Below are 18,731 nucleotides of genomic sequence, written 5' to 3' on the forward strand. Positions count from 1 at the left end.
CTTTTGGAAGCCTGACGTGGTTTCTGCAGCTTCCGATTGGCTGCAAGAGCTTCCTGCAGCCAATCAGAAGCCGTGCTTTGGTTTCCAAACGTTTTGGAAGTCGAACGGACTTCCAGAATGGATTCCGTTCGACTTCCGAGGTACGGCTATACAGTGGTACCTCGGGTTAAGTACTTAATTCGTTCCGGAGGTCTGTTCTTAACGTGAAACTGTTCTTAACCTGAATCACCACATTAGCTAATGGGGCCTCCCGCTGCTGCCAAGCCGCCGGAGCATGATTTCTATTCTCATCCTGAAGCAAAGTTCTTAACCCGAGGTACTATTTCTGGGTTAGCGGAGTCTGTAACCTGAAGCGTCTGTAACCTGAAGCATATGTAACCCGAGGTACCACTGTATACAAATTGAATAAATAAGAATAATTTTAAACCACACCTATAGAATAAATATATGATTTTTCAGTTTTAAGGGTGAAGGGCCAGTTGCAGCAATTAAACCGTGATGTTTCAAGCACATTAAAATCAGACAAATAAGGTGGGTTCTGAAAATATACTTCTTAAGTTTCAAAACCCAAGGCAAAGAGGTTGAAAGACAGGTGTCAGTCACAAGCTCCTGGGAGGGTCTGTGTCTGGAGACCAGACCTGGAAACTGAGGGGGCTTCCTCAGAGGAATATCAAGGAAAGAAGGACCACCCAACAGGAGAGGCTGGTCCATGAGGGAGAATGAGTCACTGCTCCCCCAAACTCAGCCTGCCCTCGGCCCATCCACACCTGCCCATCTTCCCTGTACCAGGTCCAGGTGTAGAAAGTGGCAGCCAGGCTGCTGATGGGGGTATCTGCCCGATATCATGTGGCACCGTGGTTTAAGCTTCTGTGCTGGTCACCCGTTTGCTACTGAGGAAGGTTAAAGGTCCTTGTCTTAATTTAGAAAACCCAACTTAGGTCCAGGGCACCTCGGGGACTGCCTGAACCCTTAGATCAGGCATAGAAAAACTTGGCCCTCCAAATGTTTTGAGACTACAATTCCCATCATCCCTGACCACCGGTCCTGTTAGCTAGGGATGATGGGAGTTGTAGTCCCAAAACACCTGGAGGACTGAGTTTGCCTATGCCTGCCTTAGATCCTAGTTGCAACACTGAGATCGTACACAGGAGCATTGTTGGCTGTTCCCTGAGCTAATGAGGCTCATTTGACGGCAACAAGAAACTGAACCTATAGTGTCATCGGCCCAATATTGAGGGTGGCGCTGTGGTCTGAACCACTGAGCCTCTTGGGTTTGCTGATCAGAAGGTCAGTGGTTCGAATTCCCATGACGGACTGAGATCCCATTGCACTGTCCCACCTCCTGCCAACCTAGCAGTTCGAAAGCACGCCAGTGCAAGTAGATAAACAGGTACCACTCCGGTGGGAAGGTAAACGGCGTTTCAGTGTGCTCTGGTTTCCATCACGGTGTTCCGTTGCTCCAGAAGCGGTTTAGTCATTCTGGCCACATGACCCGGAAAGCTGTCTGTGGACAAACGCCAGCTCCCTTGGCCTGAAAGCGAGATGAGCACCGCAACCCCATAGTCACCTTTGACTGGACTTAACCGTCCAGGGGTCCTTTACCTTTTTTACCTTATTGAGGAATACAGTGGTACCTCAGGTTACTTACGCAGGTTACAGACTCCGCTAACCCAGAAATAGTACCTCAGGTTTGCTTCAGGATGAGAACAGAAATCATGCTCTGGCAGCACGGCGGCAGCAGGAGGCCCTATTGGCTAAAGTGGTGCTTCAGGTTAAGAACGGACCTCTGGAACGAATTAAGTACTTAACCCGAGGTACCACTGTATTCTGCCAATAGAGATTCAGCAGACATCTGCTTCATCGTTACAAGGGCTGCTGAAGACTTTCCTATTCCACTAGATCCATGCCAGTAATTTGGAATACCTCCTTCCACAACGGATACCTGCTTTTTTTTTACTTTTTAATGTTTTAATGTATTTCTGTTGTAAACCGCTTTGATGTTTCTACGAATAGAATATATTTAAATGTAATAAAATTATACAAACACGCATATATACATATGAACATGAGAAGAGCCTGGTTTCTGGATCAGGCCAAAGTGGGCCCATTGAGCCCAGCATCCTGTTCTCGCAGTGACCAACCACATGCCCCCAAAGGGAAACTCGCGAGCAGGATCTGAGCACAAAAGCATAATTCCCCTCCTGATATTCAGAAGCGTTACTTCCTCCACGGAGCTCAAGGTGAATCATAGAATCATAGAATCCTAGAGTTGGAATAGACCACAAGGGCCATTGAGTCCAACCCCCTGCCAAGCAGGAAACACCATCAGAGCACTCCTGACATATGGTTGTCAAGCCTCTGCTTAAAGACCTCCAAAGTAGGAGACTCCACCACACTCCTTGGCAGCAAATTCCACTGTCAAACAGCTCTTACTGTCAGGAAGTTCTTCCTAATGTTTAGGTGGAATCTTCTTTCTTGTAGTTTGGATCCATTGCTCCGTGTCCGCTTCTCTGGAGCAGCAGAAAACAACCTTTCTCCCTCCTCTATGTGACATCCTTTTATATATTTGAACATGGCTATCATATCACCCCTTAACCTCCTCTTCTCCAGGCTAAACATGCCCAGCTCCCTTAGCCGTTCCTCATAAGGCATCGTTTCCAGACCTTTGACCATTTTGGTTGCCCTCCTCTGGACACGTTCCAGTTTGTCAGTGTCCTTCTTGAACTGTGGTGCCCAGAACTGGACACAGTACTCCAGGTGTGGTCTGACCAGAGCAGAATACAGTGGCACTATTACTTCCCTTGATCTAGATGCTATACTCCTATTGATGCAGCCCAGAATTGCATTGGCTTTTTTAGCTGCCGCGTCACACTGTTGGCTCATGTCAAGTTTGTGGTCAACCAAGACTCCTAGATCCTTTTCACATGTACTGCTCTCAAGCCAGGTGTCACCCATCTTGTATTTGTGCCTCTCATTTTTTTTGCCCAAGTGTAATACTTTACATTTCTCCCTGTTAAAAATCATTTTGTTTGTTTTTGCCCAGTTCTCTAATCTGTCAAGGTCGTTTTGAAGTGTGATCCTGTCCTCTGGGGTGTTAGCCACCCCTCCCAGTTTGGTGTCATCTGCAAATTTGATCAGGATGCCCTTGAGTCCATCATCCAAGTCGTTGATAAAGATGTTGAATAAGACCGGGCCCAAGACAGAACCCTGTGGCACCCCACTAGTCACTCTTCTCCAGGATGAAGAGGAACCATTGATGAGCACCCTTTGGGTTCGGTCAGTCAGCCAGTTACAAATCCACTGAGTGGTAGCAGAGTCAAGACCGCATTTTACCAGCTTCTTTACAAGAATATCATGGGGCACCTTGTCAAATGCCTTGCTGAAATCAAGGTAGGCTACATCCACTGCGTTCCCTTCATCTACCAGGCTTGTAATTCTGTCAAAAAACGAGATTAGGTTAGTCTGACATGACTTATTTTTCATAAATCCATGCTGACTATTGGTGATCACAGCATTCCTTTCTAGGTGCTCACAGACTGTTTGCTTAATGATCTGCTCCAGAAACTTCCCTGCTATTGATGTCAGACTGACTGGGCGGTAATTATTTGGGTCCTCTCTTTTCCCCTTTTTGAAAATAGGGACAACATTTGCCCTCCTCCAGTCTGCCGGGACTTCGCCTGTTCTCCAGGAATTCTCAAAGATGACTGCCAGTGGTTCTGAGATCACATCTGCCAGTTCTTTTAATACTCTTGGATGCAGTTCATCTGGCCCTGGAGACTTGAATACATCTAAACTAGCCAAATATTCTTGTACTATCTCCTTAGTTATTCTGGGCTGTGTTTCCTTTGCTGAATCATTTGCTCCAAATTCTTCAGGTCGGGCATTGTTTTCTTTATCGGAGAAGACTGAGGCAAAGAAGGCATTGAGGAGTTCAGCCCTTTCTGTGTCCCCTGTTTGCATTTCACCATCTTCCCCTCTGAGTGACCCCACTGTTTCTTTGTTCTTCCTTTTGCTACAGACATACCCATAAAAGCCTTTTTTGTTGCTTTTAACCTCTCTAGCAAGCCTGAGTTCATTCTGTGCTTTAGCTTTTCTGACTTTGTGTCTACATGTGCTGGCTATTTGTTTGAATTCCTCTTTGGTGGTTTCCCCCCTTTTCCATTTTTTGTACACATCCTTTTTTAATCTTAATTCAGTTAAAAGTTCTTTAGATAGCCACCCTGGCTTCTTTAGGCACCTTCCATGTTTCCGTCTCATTGGTATTGCCTGACGTTGTGCTTTTACTATCTCCCTCTTAACAAATTCCCAGCCATCATGAACTCCCTTTCCTTTTAGTATTGCTGTCCATGGGATCTCACCCAGCACTTCCCTAAGTTTTATGAAGTCGGCTTTCTTAAAGTCAAGAAATTGAGTCCTAGTATGCTTGGCTGCTCCTTTCCGCTGTATAGTAAACTTCAGAAGAGCATGATCACTCGCGCCTAATGATCCATCCACATCTACCCCACTAACCAGGTCATCAACATTGGTTAGGACCAGATCTAAAATGGCTGTTCCTCTTGTTGCTTCTCCCACTTTCTGGACAATGAAGTTGTCTGCAAGGCCAGTGAGGAATCTGTTTGACCTTATGCTCTTGGCTGAGTTTGACGTCCAACAAATATCCGGGTAATTGAAGTCCCCCATTACTACTATCTCCCTTCCTTTTGCATGCTTGGCCATCTGTTCCAGGAAGGCATCATCTATGTCCTCCGTTTGGCTTGGGGATCTATAGTAAACTCCCACAATGAGGTCTCTGTTATTCTTCTCTCCCTTAATTTTGACCCAAATGCTCTCACTTTGGCTTTGAGGTTCTAAATCTTGGATCTCTTCACAGGTATACACATCCCTGACATATAACGCCACTCCTCCTCCTTTCTTGTCTGGTCTGTTTCTCTGAAATAGATTGTATCCCCCCATTATTACATTCCAGTCGTGGGACTTATCCCACCAGGTTTCAGTGATGCCTATTATGTCATATTTAGTTTGCTGTACCAAGAGCTCAAGCTCATCTTGTTTATTTCCCATGCTTTGCGCATTAGTGTACAGACATTGAAGTCCATTAATCATTCCCCCATGTCTCTTATTTAAGGATTTTTTCCTCCCACCACTAGGTCCGCGTGCTGTTTGCTCCATTTGGTCTATGACATTTGGATGATCATCTTCATTAATTGATAGACTCCTACCTTCAGGAGCACTGTCTCCCTCCCCCACATTAGTCAGTTTAAAGCCCTCCTGATGAGGTTTCTGAGGTTTTTGGCAAAAACATTTCTCCCAACCGTTGTGAGGTGCAGCCCATCACTTGCCAGAAGTCCATCTTCAAGAAACTGCAGTCCGTGATCTAAGAATCCAAACCGTTCCTGTTTACACCATTTGCGAAGCCAGCTGTTCACTTCCACTATTTTTCCCTCTCTCCCTGGGCCACGTCGTTCAACTGGGAGGACAGACGAGATGACAATTTGTGCATTTAGTTGCTTCAATTTCCTGCCGAGAGCCTCGTAGTCTCTTTTGATCTTCTGGAGGCTATTGCTTGCAGTGTCATTGGTTCCCACATGAACCAAGAGGAAGGGGTATTTGTCAGTGGGTTTTATGATTCCTTGCAGTCGTTCAGTTACATCTTGGATCTTAGCCCCGGGGAGACAGCACACTTCCCGAGACATCTTGTCAGGCCCACAGATCACTGCTTCTGTTCCCCTCAGTAGGGAATCCCCTATCACCACTACACGCCTCCTCTTGGGTTTGGTCGGGGTTCTTCCGTGAGCTGTCCGTTCCAAGGTCGCCTGCACATTCCCTGAGGACTGACTTTGCTGCTCGCCTTCATAAACCTGATCGACTGTAATGAGGGAGAGATCCTCAAATGGGGTCTGCTCTTCGTCTTCCATGCTAGGGGAGAGGACCTCAAAGCGATTGTGTATTTCTAAACAATCAGAGTGAACCCTGGGCCTCCTTCTTCTTTGAGTCACGTTTCTCCATATATCTGGCTCCTGTGTTGATGAACTAGCCTCCTTCTCAGGGGAGTCCCCTGTCTCCTCCTTGGTGGGGACGGTGTGCTCTGTTGCTTCCAAGAAGAGCTCCAGCTCTCTAATTCTTTGGAGCGTAGCTACACGTTCCTCCAGTTGCTGGACTTTGTCTTTTAAAAGGGCAATCAACATGCAATTGCTGCAGGTAAAGGTGGTCTATGTAGTTCTCTCCCTCTCCATTTGATCCTTGCAACAACCCTGGGAGGTAGGTTAGACTGAGAGCTGGTGGCAGCAAGCTTCATGGCAGAGTGGGGATTTGATCATAGTCCATTGCAGTAACCACTACACCACACTGTCTCTCTGTGTGTGGCAGGCTCAGTAGGTTAGAGCAGGTGCTGACAACGCCAAGGTTGCAGGTTCTATCCCTGTATGGGACAGCTGCATTGCAGAGGGTTGGACTAGAAGATCCTCAGGGATCCCCTTCCAGGGGATCTGAAATTCTGGGATAATAATAATTATTATTTATTCATTCATTCATTCCCTGCCCATTTGGCTGGGTTTCCCCAGCCACTCTGGGTGGTTCCCAGCAGAATATTAAAAACAGGACAAAACATCCAACATTAAAAACCTCACTAAACAGGGCTGCCTTCAGATGTCTTCTAAAAGTCAGATAGTCTATGCTTCTATAATTCTTCAACATTTCCTATTCAAAAAACATTTCCTATTTAAAACCAAAAACCAAAAGGAACCAGCACGAAATGTTTAGAATGATTTAAACGCAATCAATCAATCAATCAATCAATCAATCAGTCAATCAATCAATCAATGTATAGAATAGATAAAATGCACATTTCCCAGCTTGTGCTCTACCCACTATGCATCACAGCCACGCGAGGGCAAACACCCGCAACCCACTCAAAGTGTTCGAAGAGTTAAAACCAGCCAGCTCCTTGCGAGTCCTAGAGGGGTTCTGGGAGGTGTGTTTAGGCTTCCTAGGGTGGAAATGCGGAAGTGTGGGTGCGCATGTTTTGGTGTGGGGATGTGCAAGAGAGAGAGAGGCAGGCAAGGCAGGACGTGAAAAGTCACAATTTCACTTCCTGTGTGCCATTTCTTCCTCTCCAGCTGGTTGGAGGCTCTTATAGAGAGAGAAAGTGTGTGTGATTTGGGGGTGAGTTGTTGGAAATTGCTTCAAATTGCGGATTGTGCTTTTGCTTGCTTTCTTTTTTTTAAGGGGGAGGAGAGATGCAAGAAGTTAAGAAGCGAGAGCGATTCCTTCGGTGGCTGGAAAGAAACGAACAGCCAAGGTTGCAATGAGCAGGTGCCTTGCAACATTTGCAGCCCCCAGAATCTCTAGGTTAGGGCAAGCGATGCCCACTCCACCCCCCCTGCAACCCTGGCAAGCCACTGGCTGTCATTGACGACAATGCACATGGACCCAGGGGGTCTGACTCTGTGCAGCTTCCTGGGTTCCAGTGCATAGAAATCCCAGTTGCTGGAAACCACAGCAGGAGGGGGAGAAAGTGAGGGCAGGACTTAGAGGGGCCGCTGGCCTGATCCTGAGGGCTCTTGCGAAAGTCAGACTAGGATAATAGCGAGCCAGGTTCCAGCCCTCCTCCCTTGGGCTGGTTGCTTTCTCTTGGCCCAGCCTACCTCCCAGGGCTGTCGCTAACATGAGACAAGGCTTGCTGCCGGATTGGGCTGAAACATACCTGTCAACTTTCAGATTTGAAAATAAGGGATCAGCAGCCTCGAAAATAAGGGATCAGCAGCCTCACCTGTCCTGGGGACAGTCTACAGGATATCTAACAATCCAGAAAGCAGCGGGAAACGGCACTGGAATAAGGGGATTTCCCACAAAAAAATGGAAGGTTGACAGCTATGGAAAGACAGCAGCAGCCATTGTCTTCCATTTTGTAATGTAGCCCCTTGGAGGAACAGCAGGTATAAGATGTGTCAGGTGATCCTTATGATGTTTATTTTGAAGCCACGAAAAGCTGTGCTGTCTGATTTCTGGGGATCAGAACTGTCTTAAAGGAAGAGGGGCAGGCCAGGTTGTATTTTTCTGGACAGTTGGCAATTGTACATTGGGGTCTTCTCTATGTTTTTTCTCCTCAGATCATACTCTGTAGTGTGTTTTCATTCCTGTGGGCTTATTTTGTTCAGTTTTCTCAGTAAAGTGTTGTTGCAGGACCTCTCTCCAGACTCTTGTCTGCCTTGTTTGAGTGTCTTTGCTAACATTTCAAATAAATCACTCACATTTCTCTGAGACCTGCGGCTACAGGGCAGCATATAAATTTAGTAAATAATATTAATAATGATATAAATGCCTCTTTTACCCAGGGAGCCAGGACGTCCTGTTCAGCCCCCTCTGTGATCTTGCGCAAGAGGCTTGCGCCAGGGATGAAAATGGAGGAGCCAAGCCAAGCAGCCCCCAAACCAGTGGAGGGAGCAGAGAGTGTGAGGAAGCCCCACCAGAGGGGCTGCATCCGAGAATTCCTGCAAAAGATGCCGTCCCAGCACCAAGTGAAAGAGGAAGGAGGGGAAGGGATCCTTCAGCGCTGGGAGGTCCAGTGGCAGGAGTTCCTGAAGGAAGTGGAGTCCCCTCACGTGGGTTCGGGGGTCCTGCAACCGCCAGAGGAGCCCACCCCCTGGGACGACACCAAGGCCTTCTTCGCCTCCTTCGAGCAAGTGGCCGAAGCCTGCCGGTGGCCCCGGGAAGAGTGGGTGGCCCGACTCCTGCCGGCCCTCCGGGGAGAAGCCGAGCGGGCCTTCCGCAGGCTGGAGGGCCGGGACAGAGAGGATTATGGGAAAGTGAAGGCGGCCATCTTGCGCGGGGACGCCATCAGCCGGGAGAAGAACCGTCAGTACTTCCGGCGCTTCTGCTACCGGGAAGCCGAGGGCCCCAGAGGGGCCTACAGCCGCCTCCAGGAGCTCTGCCGGCGGTGGCTGAAGGTGGAGAAGCACTCCAAGGAGCAGATCCTGGAGTTGCTGATCCTGGAACAATTCCTGACCATCCTGCCTCCAGAGATCCAGAGCTGGGTCAGGGAACGGGGGCCAGAGACCTGCTTCCAGGCAGTGGCTCTGGCTGAGGACTTCCTGCTGAGGCAGCAGGAAGCAGAGCAGCCAAAACCTCAGGTGAGCTCCTTTCTTTGCTTTACCCAAGTTGGGAACAGATGAGCAGCCAGTAACCTGGGGAAGGGGGGGCAGGTTTTTAATTTTTTTATTATTCATTAAATTTCTATACCACCCTTCATCCAAGGATCACAGGGCTGTTTATATTATAATAATAAAAAATACATAACATAATAACAAGCAAACATAATAACAAGCAAAACAATTTTTTAAAACCCGTAGGGTAAAAGGTCGTTGATTGTTTAATTAGCCAAATGCCTGGGGCTGTAAAGGCTGCAGATAAAGTGTATCAGATGGGCGGGAAATTTTGTAATTGGTGTTTCGTTTGGATACTTGTCATTGACCATAATAAAATGACTTGACTTGATTCAGTTGGCCATTAGGTAGCTGACACATTTCCAAGCGCTGTCCAACTAAAACACAGCCATCCATCAAAATGGTCAATTCTCCAAATGTTGCAGTGCATTTCCACAACCAAGTAACAGGTTCAAAAATTGTGCTGACTCTTACTGTTTATTATCATTATTATTTATTTGTTAAATGTATCACCCCTTATCTGTAGATCTCAGAGGGGTTCACAGCATAAAAATACAGTGGTACCTCAGGTTACATATGCTTCAGGTTACATACGCTTCAGATTACAGACTCCGCTAACCCAGAAATAGCACCTCGGGTTAAGAACTTTGCTTCAGGATGAGAACAGAAATCATGCTCCGGCGGCGCAGCAGCAACAGGAGGCCCCATTAGCTAAAGTGGTGCTTCAGGTTAAGAACACTTTCAGGTTAAGAACGGACCTCTGGAACGAATTAAGTACTTAACCTGAGGTACTACTGTACATTCTAAAAACACAAAATACGTAATAAAAACATGAACAAGACCAAAACAAACCAAGAATCCTCGCTCTCCCCCTCCCAAAAACATAGGATTATAGGATGTTAATCAGCCAAAGCCCTGGTGGAAGAGGAACGTTATACGCCTAAAGCTGTATAATGAAGGTGCCTCCCTAGAGAGATCATTCCACCAATCATCATCTTGATCAAAACCCAATATATAGATATATTTAAAATAAGAAGAACCAGTGAACCTATGTAAAAATGCGGAGAAAGGAACTTGAAAGACTGAGAAGGTGAGAATAATAAAGGACAACATCTCCCATCCATAATTGCAAACCTTTCCTCTGTTGCTCGTGTGATCCCTTGCTGAAAAGCTGATGGGCTGGAGGGGAACTCAAAGGGCCAGAGGAAGTCTGGCAGAGGGCCGCATGCAACTTGCGGGTTGGGGGCTTCCCCCTCCCACCCGTGCCCTAAGTCCTGTCCTTAGAGAATCTCCTCTGCTATTTCAGGTAAGCGTGCCGTTTGAGGAGGTGGTCCTGAGCTTCTGCGAGCCGGAACTGGTTCCTTCTGACCCCGTCCACCGGCAGATGCGCCGGGAGACCAAGCAGGAACCTGACCACGGAGAGGCCCTCTTGACAGGTGAGGATGGCAAAGGTGTGTCTTAAGGCGCTTGGAATAGGTTGGAAGGTTCAGGACCACCGAAAAGATGTCCTTCTTCACTTAAGCTCATAGTTAAGCTGCCTCGTTCCCAGGAGGCAGTGTTGGCCCCCAAACTTGGGTGCCTTTGAAAGAGGATGAGACAAGTTCATGGGCAGACAAGGGGATCACATCCCCTTTAGTCAATAGATTGACAATATGACAACGAAAGGTTATTTATGTAAGGTAAAAGGACCCCGGAAGGTTAAGTCCAGTCAATGGCAACTATGGGGTTGCGGCGCTCATCTCGCTTTCAGGCCGAGGGAGCCGGCGTTTGTCCACAGACAGCTTTCCAGGTCATGCGGCCAGCATGACTAAACTGCTTCTGGTGCAATGGGACACTGTGACGGAAGCCAGAGTGCACGGAAATGCCGTTTACCTTCCCGCCTATTTATCTACTTGCACTGGTGTGCTTTTGAACTGCTAGGTTGGCAGGAGCTGGGACAGAGCAACGGGAGCCCGTTGCGGGGATTCAAACCGCCTAGCTTACTGCAGCACGTGTTTTGTTAGTCCAAAAATGGAAAACGAGCAAGGTCCCAACTAAAGAAGAATGGCAACTTAAGCTGATGGAATATGCACAGCTTGCAGACTTAACATATAGAATAAGAGAACAAGAAGAACATACGTTTAGAAAAGATTGGGAAATGTTTATTGAATATATGGGGGGAAATTATGTACACTTGAAAATGTTAGCAACATTAAGATAAATTCAACATTGCAAATAAGCTTTGATGGAAGGAATAATGGAATACTGAATGGTTTAGTTTATGTAAAATATGCAGGGATTTATGATATGCAAAATGAACCATGGAAAGTGAAGAAGGGAAGTCACTGATATTTTAAGGATGTTTAAATGAATATTCAAAAGTGTAAAACAGAAAATTTAATAATATATGTATTCAATAAACATTTTCCAATCTTTAAACCTATGTTCTTCTTGTTCTTTTATTCTATATGTTAAATCCGCAAGCTGCTTATATCCCATCAGTTTAAGTTGCCATTCTTCTTTAGTTGGGATCTCGCTCGTTTTCCATTTTTGAGCTAACAAAACACGGGCCGCAGTTGTTGCATACATAAATAACCGTTTTTTGACACCTGGGAATTTCCGTCTGAAGTATCCCCAACAAAAAGGACACTGGTTGTTGTTGTTTTTAAGTACTTTTAAACATTTTTTTCAGTTCATTATACAATTATTTCTCAGTACTCTTTTACCCTTTTACAAGTCCACCACATATGAAAAAACATACCCTCAACCTCTTATCTGAAATTTTATTTTCCCGTTCAGGAGCTAAGGGGTGGACAAAGCTCAACGAAGCGGAGAGGTACGCCCCGGAAGATCGCGAGCATCTGTCACCACGTGGGACGTCGGTTTGGGGAGCAGGAGAGGACGTTTCCTGTTTCCGCGAGCAGGGAAGCGCTCGGGGTGGGCACCAGGAAGCAGACTTGGGTCGAGAAGTCGGTGTGTCTGTCCCGTTTGGGGGCACATTCCAGGATCTGAAGGAGGATGCACACCAGCGGAGGAGTCACACTGGTAAGAGACCAAGCGTCTGCACCACGTATAGGAAGAGGTTTGGCCAGAGCACGAACCTCCTTAAGCACGAGAACATCCACTCGGGAGAAAAGCCATTCAAGTGCTCCGACTGCGGGAAGCGGTTTGGCCAGAAGTTCCACCTTCTCGGGCACCGCAAGAGATGCGAGAGCGAGAGGCCTCACAAGTGCCCCACCTGCGGGAAAAGGTTCTCTCGCAGCTCCTACCTTAACACTCACCAGAGAATCCACACGGGTGAAAGACCCTACGAGTGCTTGCGGTGCGGGAAAAGCTTTAGCCAGAAAGCTAACCTTAACACGCACCGCAGGATTCATACGGGGGAAAAGCCCCACGAGTGCCCGGTGTGCGGAAAAAGGTTCTCTCGCAACACTTGCCTTAATAGACATCAGAGAATCCACACTGCGCGCTAAGCTGTAAAGATGGCATGGACTGCAGGGGGGTTATTTTTCCATGGCTGCGGGGCGAGATGCAGGAGATCAGTACTGCCAATGAGTGATTGAGTGGATTGCTCACCCGGGCTAAACTTCAGTCGCAAAAATGTCCTGTGTTTAGACATTGTGTAATGCAGGAGCATTCGGTTGCTAACACAATAAAGAATATTCTCCATTCCTTACACGGCTATTTTGATTTTTGATTTATTTATTTTTTGGGAGCAATTGTATGCGCACACACAACCCAAAAAACAATCAAGAGGCCAGAGCAACTCTCCTCGAAGGAAAGGTTACACCCTTTAGAGCTTTTTAGCATAGAAGAATAAAAAGTGAGGAACATGATGATAGAGGGGTATAATATTACGCAGGTTTTGGAGAAAGAGGTTTTTCACCCGCTCTTATAAAATAATAATAATTTATTATTTGTACCCCACCCATCTGGCTGGGTTTCCCCAGCCACTCTGGGCGGCTTCCAACCGAATATTAAAAACAATACAGCGTCAGACATTAAAAACGTCCTTAAACAGGACCTTCAGTCGTCTTTTAAAAGTAAAATAGTTGCTTATTGCCTTAACATCTGCTGGGAGGGTGTTCCACAGGGTGGGTGCCAACACCGAGAAGGCCCTCTGCCTGGTTCCCTGTAACCTCACTTCTTGCAGCGAGGGAACCGCCAGAAGGCCCTCAGAGCTGGACCTCAGTGTCTTGGCTGAACGATGGGGGTGGAGACACTCCTTCAAGTATACAGGACCGAGGCCGTTTAGGGCTTTAAAGGTCAGCACCAACACTTTGAATTGCGCTCGGAAACGTACTGGGAGCCAATGTAGGTCTTTCAGGACCAGTGTTATATGGGCCTGGTGGCCACTCCCAGTCACCAGTCTAGCTGCTGAATTCTGGAGCAGTTTCTAAGTCACCTTCAAAGGTGACTGGAACTTGTGGACACCCAATGAAGCCAAATGTCAGAAGAGTCGGGACAGGCAAAATAAGGTACTTTTTCACTCAGTGCGCACAGTTAAACTACAGAACTCCCTCCCACAGAGGCAATGAGGCCACCAGCTTGGCTAGCTTTGTGAAGAACGTGGACAGAGGGAAGTTCTTCTTTCCTGCCCATAACACTAATGTCCAGCGAAGCTGAATGGTGGGAGATCCAGGAGAGACAAAAGGCAGGACATCTTCATCTGACATACACAAGAAATGGCAGCATCTGGTTTTGCAAAGGGAGCTGGAGAAATCAGTGGAGGTTAAGGCTATCAGTGCCTTCTTTGGCGATCCCTCATAACCAAGTAATATTGTCTTCCAAGAACACGGTTTTAACAGTGAGTCCATATAAGTGACTGTGGAGGCTGATTCTGGATCCACACATCCTTCCACAGTGGGGACATACGTTTCCAGGCAGTAGTTGATCATGGTGAGGGTTTGCCAAGCGTGCCTTCCTCTTAGCATTTTTCTCTCTTTCATCCTGAGTTCGAGTGTCTTCAAAGCCCCTGACACCTTTGGTAAAGGCTGTTCTCCAACTGGAATGCTCAAAGGCCAGTATTTCCCAATTGTCAGTGTTTATACTACATTTTTTAAAGATTTGCCTTGAGAGAGTCTTTAAACCTCTTTTGTTGACCACCAGCTTTCCATTTTTAAGTGTGGAATAGAGCAGTTGCTTTGGAAGACGACCATCAGGCATCCACACAACATGCTCGGTCCAACGAAGTTGATGTTGAAGAACCATTGCTTCAACACTGGTGACTGGCTACTAGCTGCAATGGAATGGCTTGTGTTCTCCCTTCACTGCCAGAAGCTCTATATGCCTCTGAATGCCAGTCGCTGGGAGTCACAAACGGGGAGAGTCATGCTGGTGCGTTCAGGTCTTGTAATGGTGGGGCATTTGGTTGAGCACACGGAGAACAGAGTGCTGGACCAGGTGAGCCCACTGTTCTGGTCCGGGCCTGTTGTATTCAGGTCCTGCTTCCAAACTGAGTGGCCCCTGAATGTGGGAAACTTGATGGGTCTTTAGCAAGATCCAGCAGGCCAGCAGGAGGCATTGAAAGAGAACTTCTGGGATCAAGATGGATCTTATAGAATCATGGAATTGCAGTGACGCCCAAGGTCACCCGGTGAGCTTCATCAATTTGAACCCAGCACTGGGAGGTCTGAGTCTGGCACTTTGCAGCACTAACACAACATTGGCTCCTGTTATAACTTAGAAAAGACCAAAGGGTTTCTGATTTCTGACTTTCCTGGTCAATTTCGCCTTTTCAGTGTAGTCCATCATCTTCATCAACCATTTGTCTCTGGTTGGGACTTTGTCAGAAACCAGGAAGAGAATAACTTTGAAGAATGGGAAAAATTTACAACGTGCTTAAGAGAACATTGTAAACAACTAAAGACTTTGGCAGGATTTTAGTAATGCTTGTAAAGTACGAAAAACTATGGAATACCGTGGTACCTCGGGTTAAGAACTTAATTTGTTCTGGAGGTCCGTTCTTAACCTGAAACTGTTCTTAACCTGAGGTACCACTTTAGCTAATGGGGCCTCCCACTGCCACCACGCGATTTCTGTTCTCATCATGAAGCAAGGTTCTTAACCCGAGGTACTATTTCTTGGTTAGCGGAGTCTGTAACCTGAAGCGTCTGTAACCCGAGGTACCACTGTAAATGGATTCTTTTTAAAAAAATAGAGAAAATTACGGGAAGCAGTTGAAAATAAAAAGATTGAAAATGGTAACCACCGAAGGGCGGAGGGAAGTCGAAGCATTCAGGGAATCCTAAATGAGGATGCTGATGTTTAATGTTTGAATTTAAATTTGTAATGTAAAATTCAATAAAAATGATTTAAAAGAAAAAGAAAAGACCAAAGGGCTCCCTCTGGATCCTTTTCTTTCTTTCTCTTTGTTCCACTAGGTGTTTGGCAAGCAAGTGGGAATGGAGAGAGGCCCAGTCAGCAGGAAACCTCCGACCGGCTAAATCAACCATGTGGGATGTCTCCAGGAGGTGTGACAGAAGAGGACCTCTGTGAGGACCACGCTGAAACCTCTGGGGATCCTCGTAGGCCGCAGAGGCAGTCCGGGAGCAAACCCGTTCCTTGCGGAATAGGCAAGAAGATATTTGCCGGAACCCTGCCAGAGCATAAGCCCAAGAGCTGTGTCGTGATCGGCAAGGCACTGAAAAACTCGGGCCTCTACAAGCAGGAGAAGAACATCGACGGGGCCATGATGTACTAGTGTGGCGAGAGGTTCACTCACAAGAAGCACATGATCAGCCACCGCAGAGTCCACAAAGGGAACACGCTGTACGACTGCTCCGCGTGCGAGAAGAGCTTCGTCTGGATGTCGGACCTCACCCGACATCAGAGAATCCACACCGGGGAAAAGCCGTACACCTGCTCTCTCTGCGGGAAGAAGTACGGCTCCCGCTCGGGCCTCATTCAGCACAGCCACGGCCACGCCGGCGAGAAGCCCCACCCGTGCCCTGACTGCGGGAAGGGGTTTGTTTGCAAGTCGCACCTCACCCGGCACCAGCGGGTCCATGTCGGCAGGAAACTGTACGCTTGCTCAGAGTGCGGCGAAAGCTTCTGCCAGATCTCGCTCCTCTTGCTGCACAAAAGAAACCACGCTGAAGAGAGCCCGGCGGAGGTCAGGCTCTCATCCTGAACCTCTGGAATTCCACTGTCCCCTTTGAACTGTTTGCAATCGTGCATTTTCTTGTGTTGCTTCTCAGAATTAGAATTAGAATTTTATTGTTGCAGTCACAGACCAGTTCCAGGTCACTTACAATATCAGGAAAATCATGAAACACAACAGGGATACATTGGATTGCAATTGGGTATAACCGAGACAATTCAGATATAGCAGCAGTTAAAAAAATATATTAAATCTTGATCACTAAAATATAACCTAAAATTACCATTTAAAACCTTAATCATTTTGGTAGCACAGCTTGTTCCCTAAGTTTTATGGCAGTCACATAGAATTTGGCCACCCTTAGCTTGATCTCTGGATCCTTGTCCTCTACCAGGAGTTTTAGACATTGAAGTTCGGACCCATTTGGAGATTTTTGTATAACAGGAGTGATAAATACCGAGCGTATATCCCCGTAGAAACGGCGGCGTAACAAGACATGAGAGACAGTTTCTGCCTCCATCAAGCCGCAGGGGCAGACTCGTTCCACGAATGGTTTACCCTTGAATCTTCCCTGCACGCTGAATCTAGCGAGGGTAAATGACTGTCTGTATTTAGGTATTTGTAGTTATGACAAATAATTTGCTGGGGTAAATCCTCTCTCATTATCTTTTCTTGCTGGGTGTTTATTCATCTCGCTCACGTGGCATTGCAGTTCCACATCCCAAATTCGTTGGCGGATTATTGCTCTAGCTTTCTCATAACCTGTCAGGGCATGTGTTTTCTCGGCCTTTTGACTAAGATCCAGTGTCGCTTCGCAATTTCAAATAGTCAGCCTCGGAAGGAAAGCACTCTGCGGTTTTTATAATTTAAAAGGTTAGGCCACACTTCGGATTTATGCTGTGAATCAGGGGTGGGGAACCTCCAATGCGGGCCGAAAAGCGGCCCCCCGGGCATCTCCATGTGGCCCTCAGAACACTCCCCAGTCAACATCCCTCACTGGCATGTCCTCCTCAGGTGTTTTTACTAGGCTGGAGTGCAGCCTTGAACTCCAATAAGGCCTCTTGCTTGCCTGCAGGATGTATGTAAAAACCTGCCCACATACCAGTGCCATGTGGCCCCCAAAAGATTCCCCAGCAGTGAATGTGGCCCTCAGCCTCAAAAATGTTCCCCACCCCTGCTTTCAAGCTCCTTGGGGCAAGGATTTCCCCACCTCCCATTATTATTTTATGAATGCAAAAGAACCCTGGATAAACCTGTATACCTGGATGTTGTAAAAAGTAATAATAAAAATAATACTGGATTCATGGCTGAAGTGCAACTGCAGGGACGGAGGTCGTATCACCGCATGTATGGCTTTTAATGAAAAGTTAGCTTGTTAGAGGAATGACTTGAATAAAGCAGATGGAGTCCAGAGCAAAAAGATAGTATTTTATCAAGTAAACTGAATAGGAACAGGGTATAATTTGAGGAGAAATAAGCAGAGGATTTTGTTTCAGTCAGGCCTTGTACATAGCAGGAAGACATACAGTACAATGACTAACCAAGTACAGGAGGGAACTCCCTCAGAATCGCAAAGCCAATCAGAGCACGTGTTACCTCAGAAAAGATCATGGCTGGTTGCTAAGCAACACCTCTGCAACCATTTGGTTAACTGACTCGGGGGGGGGGGAATTAACCCTTGGGTGACTAACTGAATGATCCCTGCTGTTACAAATCCGACAACCTGCTCTGACAAACCCGTTCTCCGCATTGGTGGTGAGAATCGCCGCCAAGCCCAGCATTCTGTCTCCCAACTGGGGCCCGTCAGATGCATCCAGAAACCTTTCTTCACTGTTTATCGCTCAGCAGCTGTCATTCAACGGTACACTGCCTCTGCATATGGAAGTTCTCTTTGGGCTCTTGCAACTTATAGCCATCGCTAGGCAGACTGCCCGGCCCCATCAATTTGCCCCATCTTTTTTTTAAAAGTCAGCAATCCCTGTATTTCCAACAGCAAACCACATTACATGCACAGCGTAAAGAAGGAGCAAATTTTGTTGTCTATCACTCCAAACTGAGGCATCAGGCATAAGCCTGCATTTTATTAATGTTTGATCAGGACTTGTATATTAAAGAGAGAGCCTAAAAGATTTTCAAAAGTTTCATGCCAGGCAAGAAGGCTAGCTGCTTAAGAAAACACTGACAGTGTTTTCTTCCTCGTAGACAAGGGGCCCCTTTTGATTGATAGCAGAAAACAATTCTCAAAGTCGTAAAAGCTGAAATTACAGACTGAGTAAGGCACTGACCCTACATGTTATAGAAGATAAAAAAGGCAGAGATAAACATGATTAGGAATGAGTAAATAGTAAAATGATGCCAATGTGCCTCCCAGTAAAATGAGCCAGATCTTCTAAGGTTAAAAAGGCCAAGACCAAATGGAGAAGCATCTAGCTGGGAAGTCTTTTTAAAGCTGTTTCTTAAACTGAGAGAGTTTCAATAAATGTTGGGAA

The 18,731-nt window shown here is 46.7% G+C and overlaps 2 protein-coding genes across 3 annotated transcripts; both read left to right on the forward strand.

Moving 5' to 3' along the window:
• The first annotated feature begins 6,957 nt into the window (after window positions 1–6,957).
• On the forward strand, window positions 6,958–12,814 carry LOC308580758 (uncharacterized protein). 2 transcript variants are annotated; one of them, XM_081182903.1, is made up of 4 exons: window positions 6,958–7,165; window positions 8,334–9,128; window positions 10,468–10,597; window positions 11,940–12,814. In XM_081182903.1, the coding sequence occupies exons 2-4, from the start codon at window positions 8,394–8,396 to the stop codon at window positions 12,611–12,613; spliced, it is 1,539 nt and encodes a 512-aa protein (XP_081039029.1). In that variant the 5' UTR covers window positions 6,958–7,165; window positions 8,334–8,393; the 3' UTR covers window positions 12,614–12,814. The 2 variants fall into 2 exon arrangements, with proteins under 2 accessions (XP_081039029.1, XP_081039030.1); XM_081182904.1 differs by lacking the exon at window positions 6,958–7,165 and adding an exon at window positions 7,238–7,311.
• Window positions 12,815–14,719: 1,905 nt separating this feature from the next.
• On the forward strand, window positions 14,720–18,290 carry LOC308581193 (uncharacterized protein). The gene has a single exon (XM_081183720.1). The coding sequence runs from the start codon at window positions 15,874–15,876 to the stop codon at window positions 16,270–16,272; it is 399 nt and encodes a 132-aa protein (XP_081039846.1). The 5' UTR covers window positions 14,720–15,873; the 3' UTR covers window positions 16,273–18,290.
• The last annotated feature ends 441 nt before the right edge of the window (window positions 18,291–18,731 follow it).

Source organism: Podarcis bocagei (assembly GCF_964188305.1).
Source record: "Podarcis bocagei genome assembly, chromosome: 2".
Lineage (NCBI taxonomy): Eukaryota > Metazoa > Chordata > Lepidosauria > Squamata > Lacertidae > Podarcis > Podarcis bocagei.

Bases quoted from the DNA above. Each gene is read 5' to 3' on its own strand.
- LOC308581193 (XM_081183720.1), top strand. From the start codon at position 15,874: ATGATCAGCCACCGCAGAGTCCACAAAGGGAACACGCTGTACGACTGC.
- LOC308580758 (XM_081182903.1), top strand. From the start codon at position 8,394: ATGAAAATGGAGGAGCCAAGCCAAGCAGCCCCCAAACCAGTGGAGGGA. The intron at 9,129-10,467 runs GTGAGCTCCTTT...CTGCTATTTCAG, and splicing joins CAGAGCAGCCAAAACCTCAG to GTAAGCGTGCCGTTTGAGGA. The intron at 10,598-11,939 runs GTGAGGATGGCA...TTTCCCGTTCAG, and splicing joins CGGAGAGGCCCTCTTGACAG to GAGCTAAGGGGTGGACAAAG.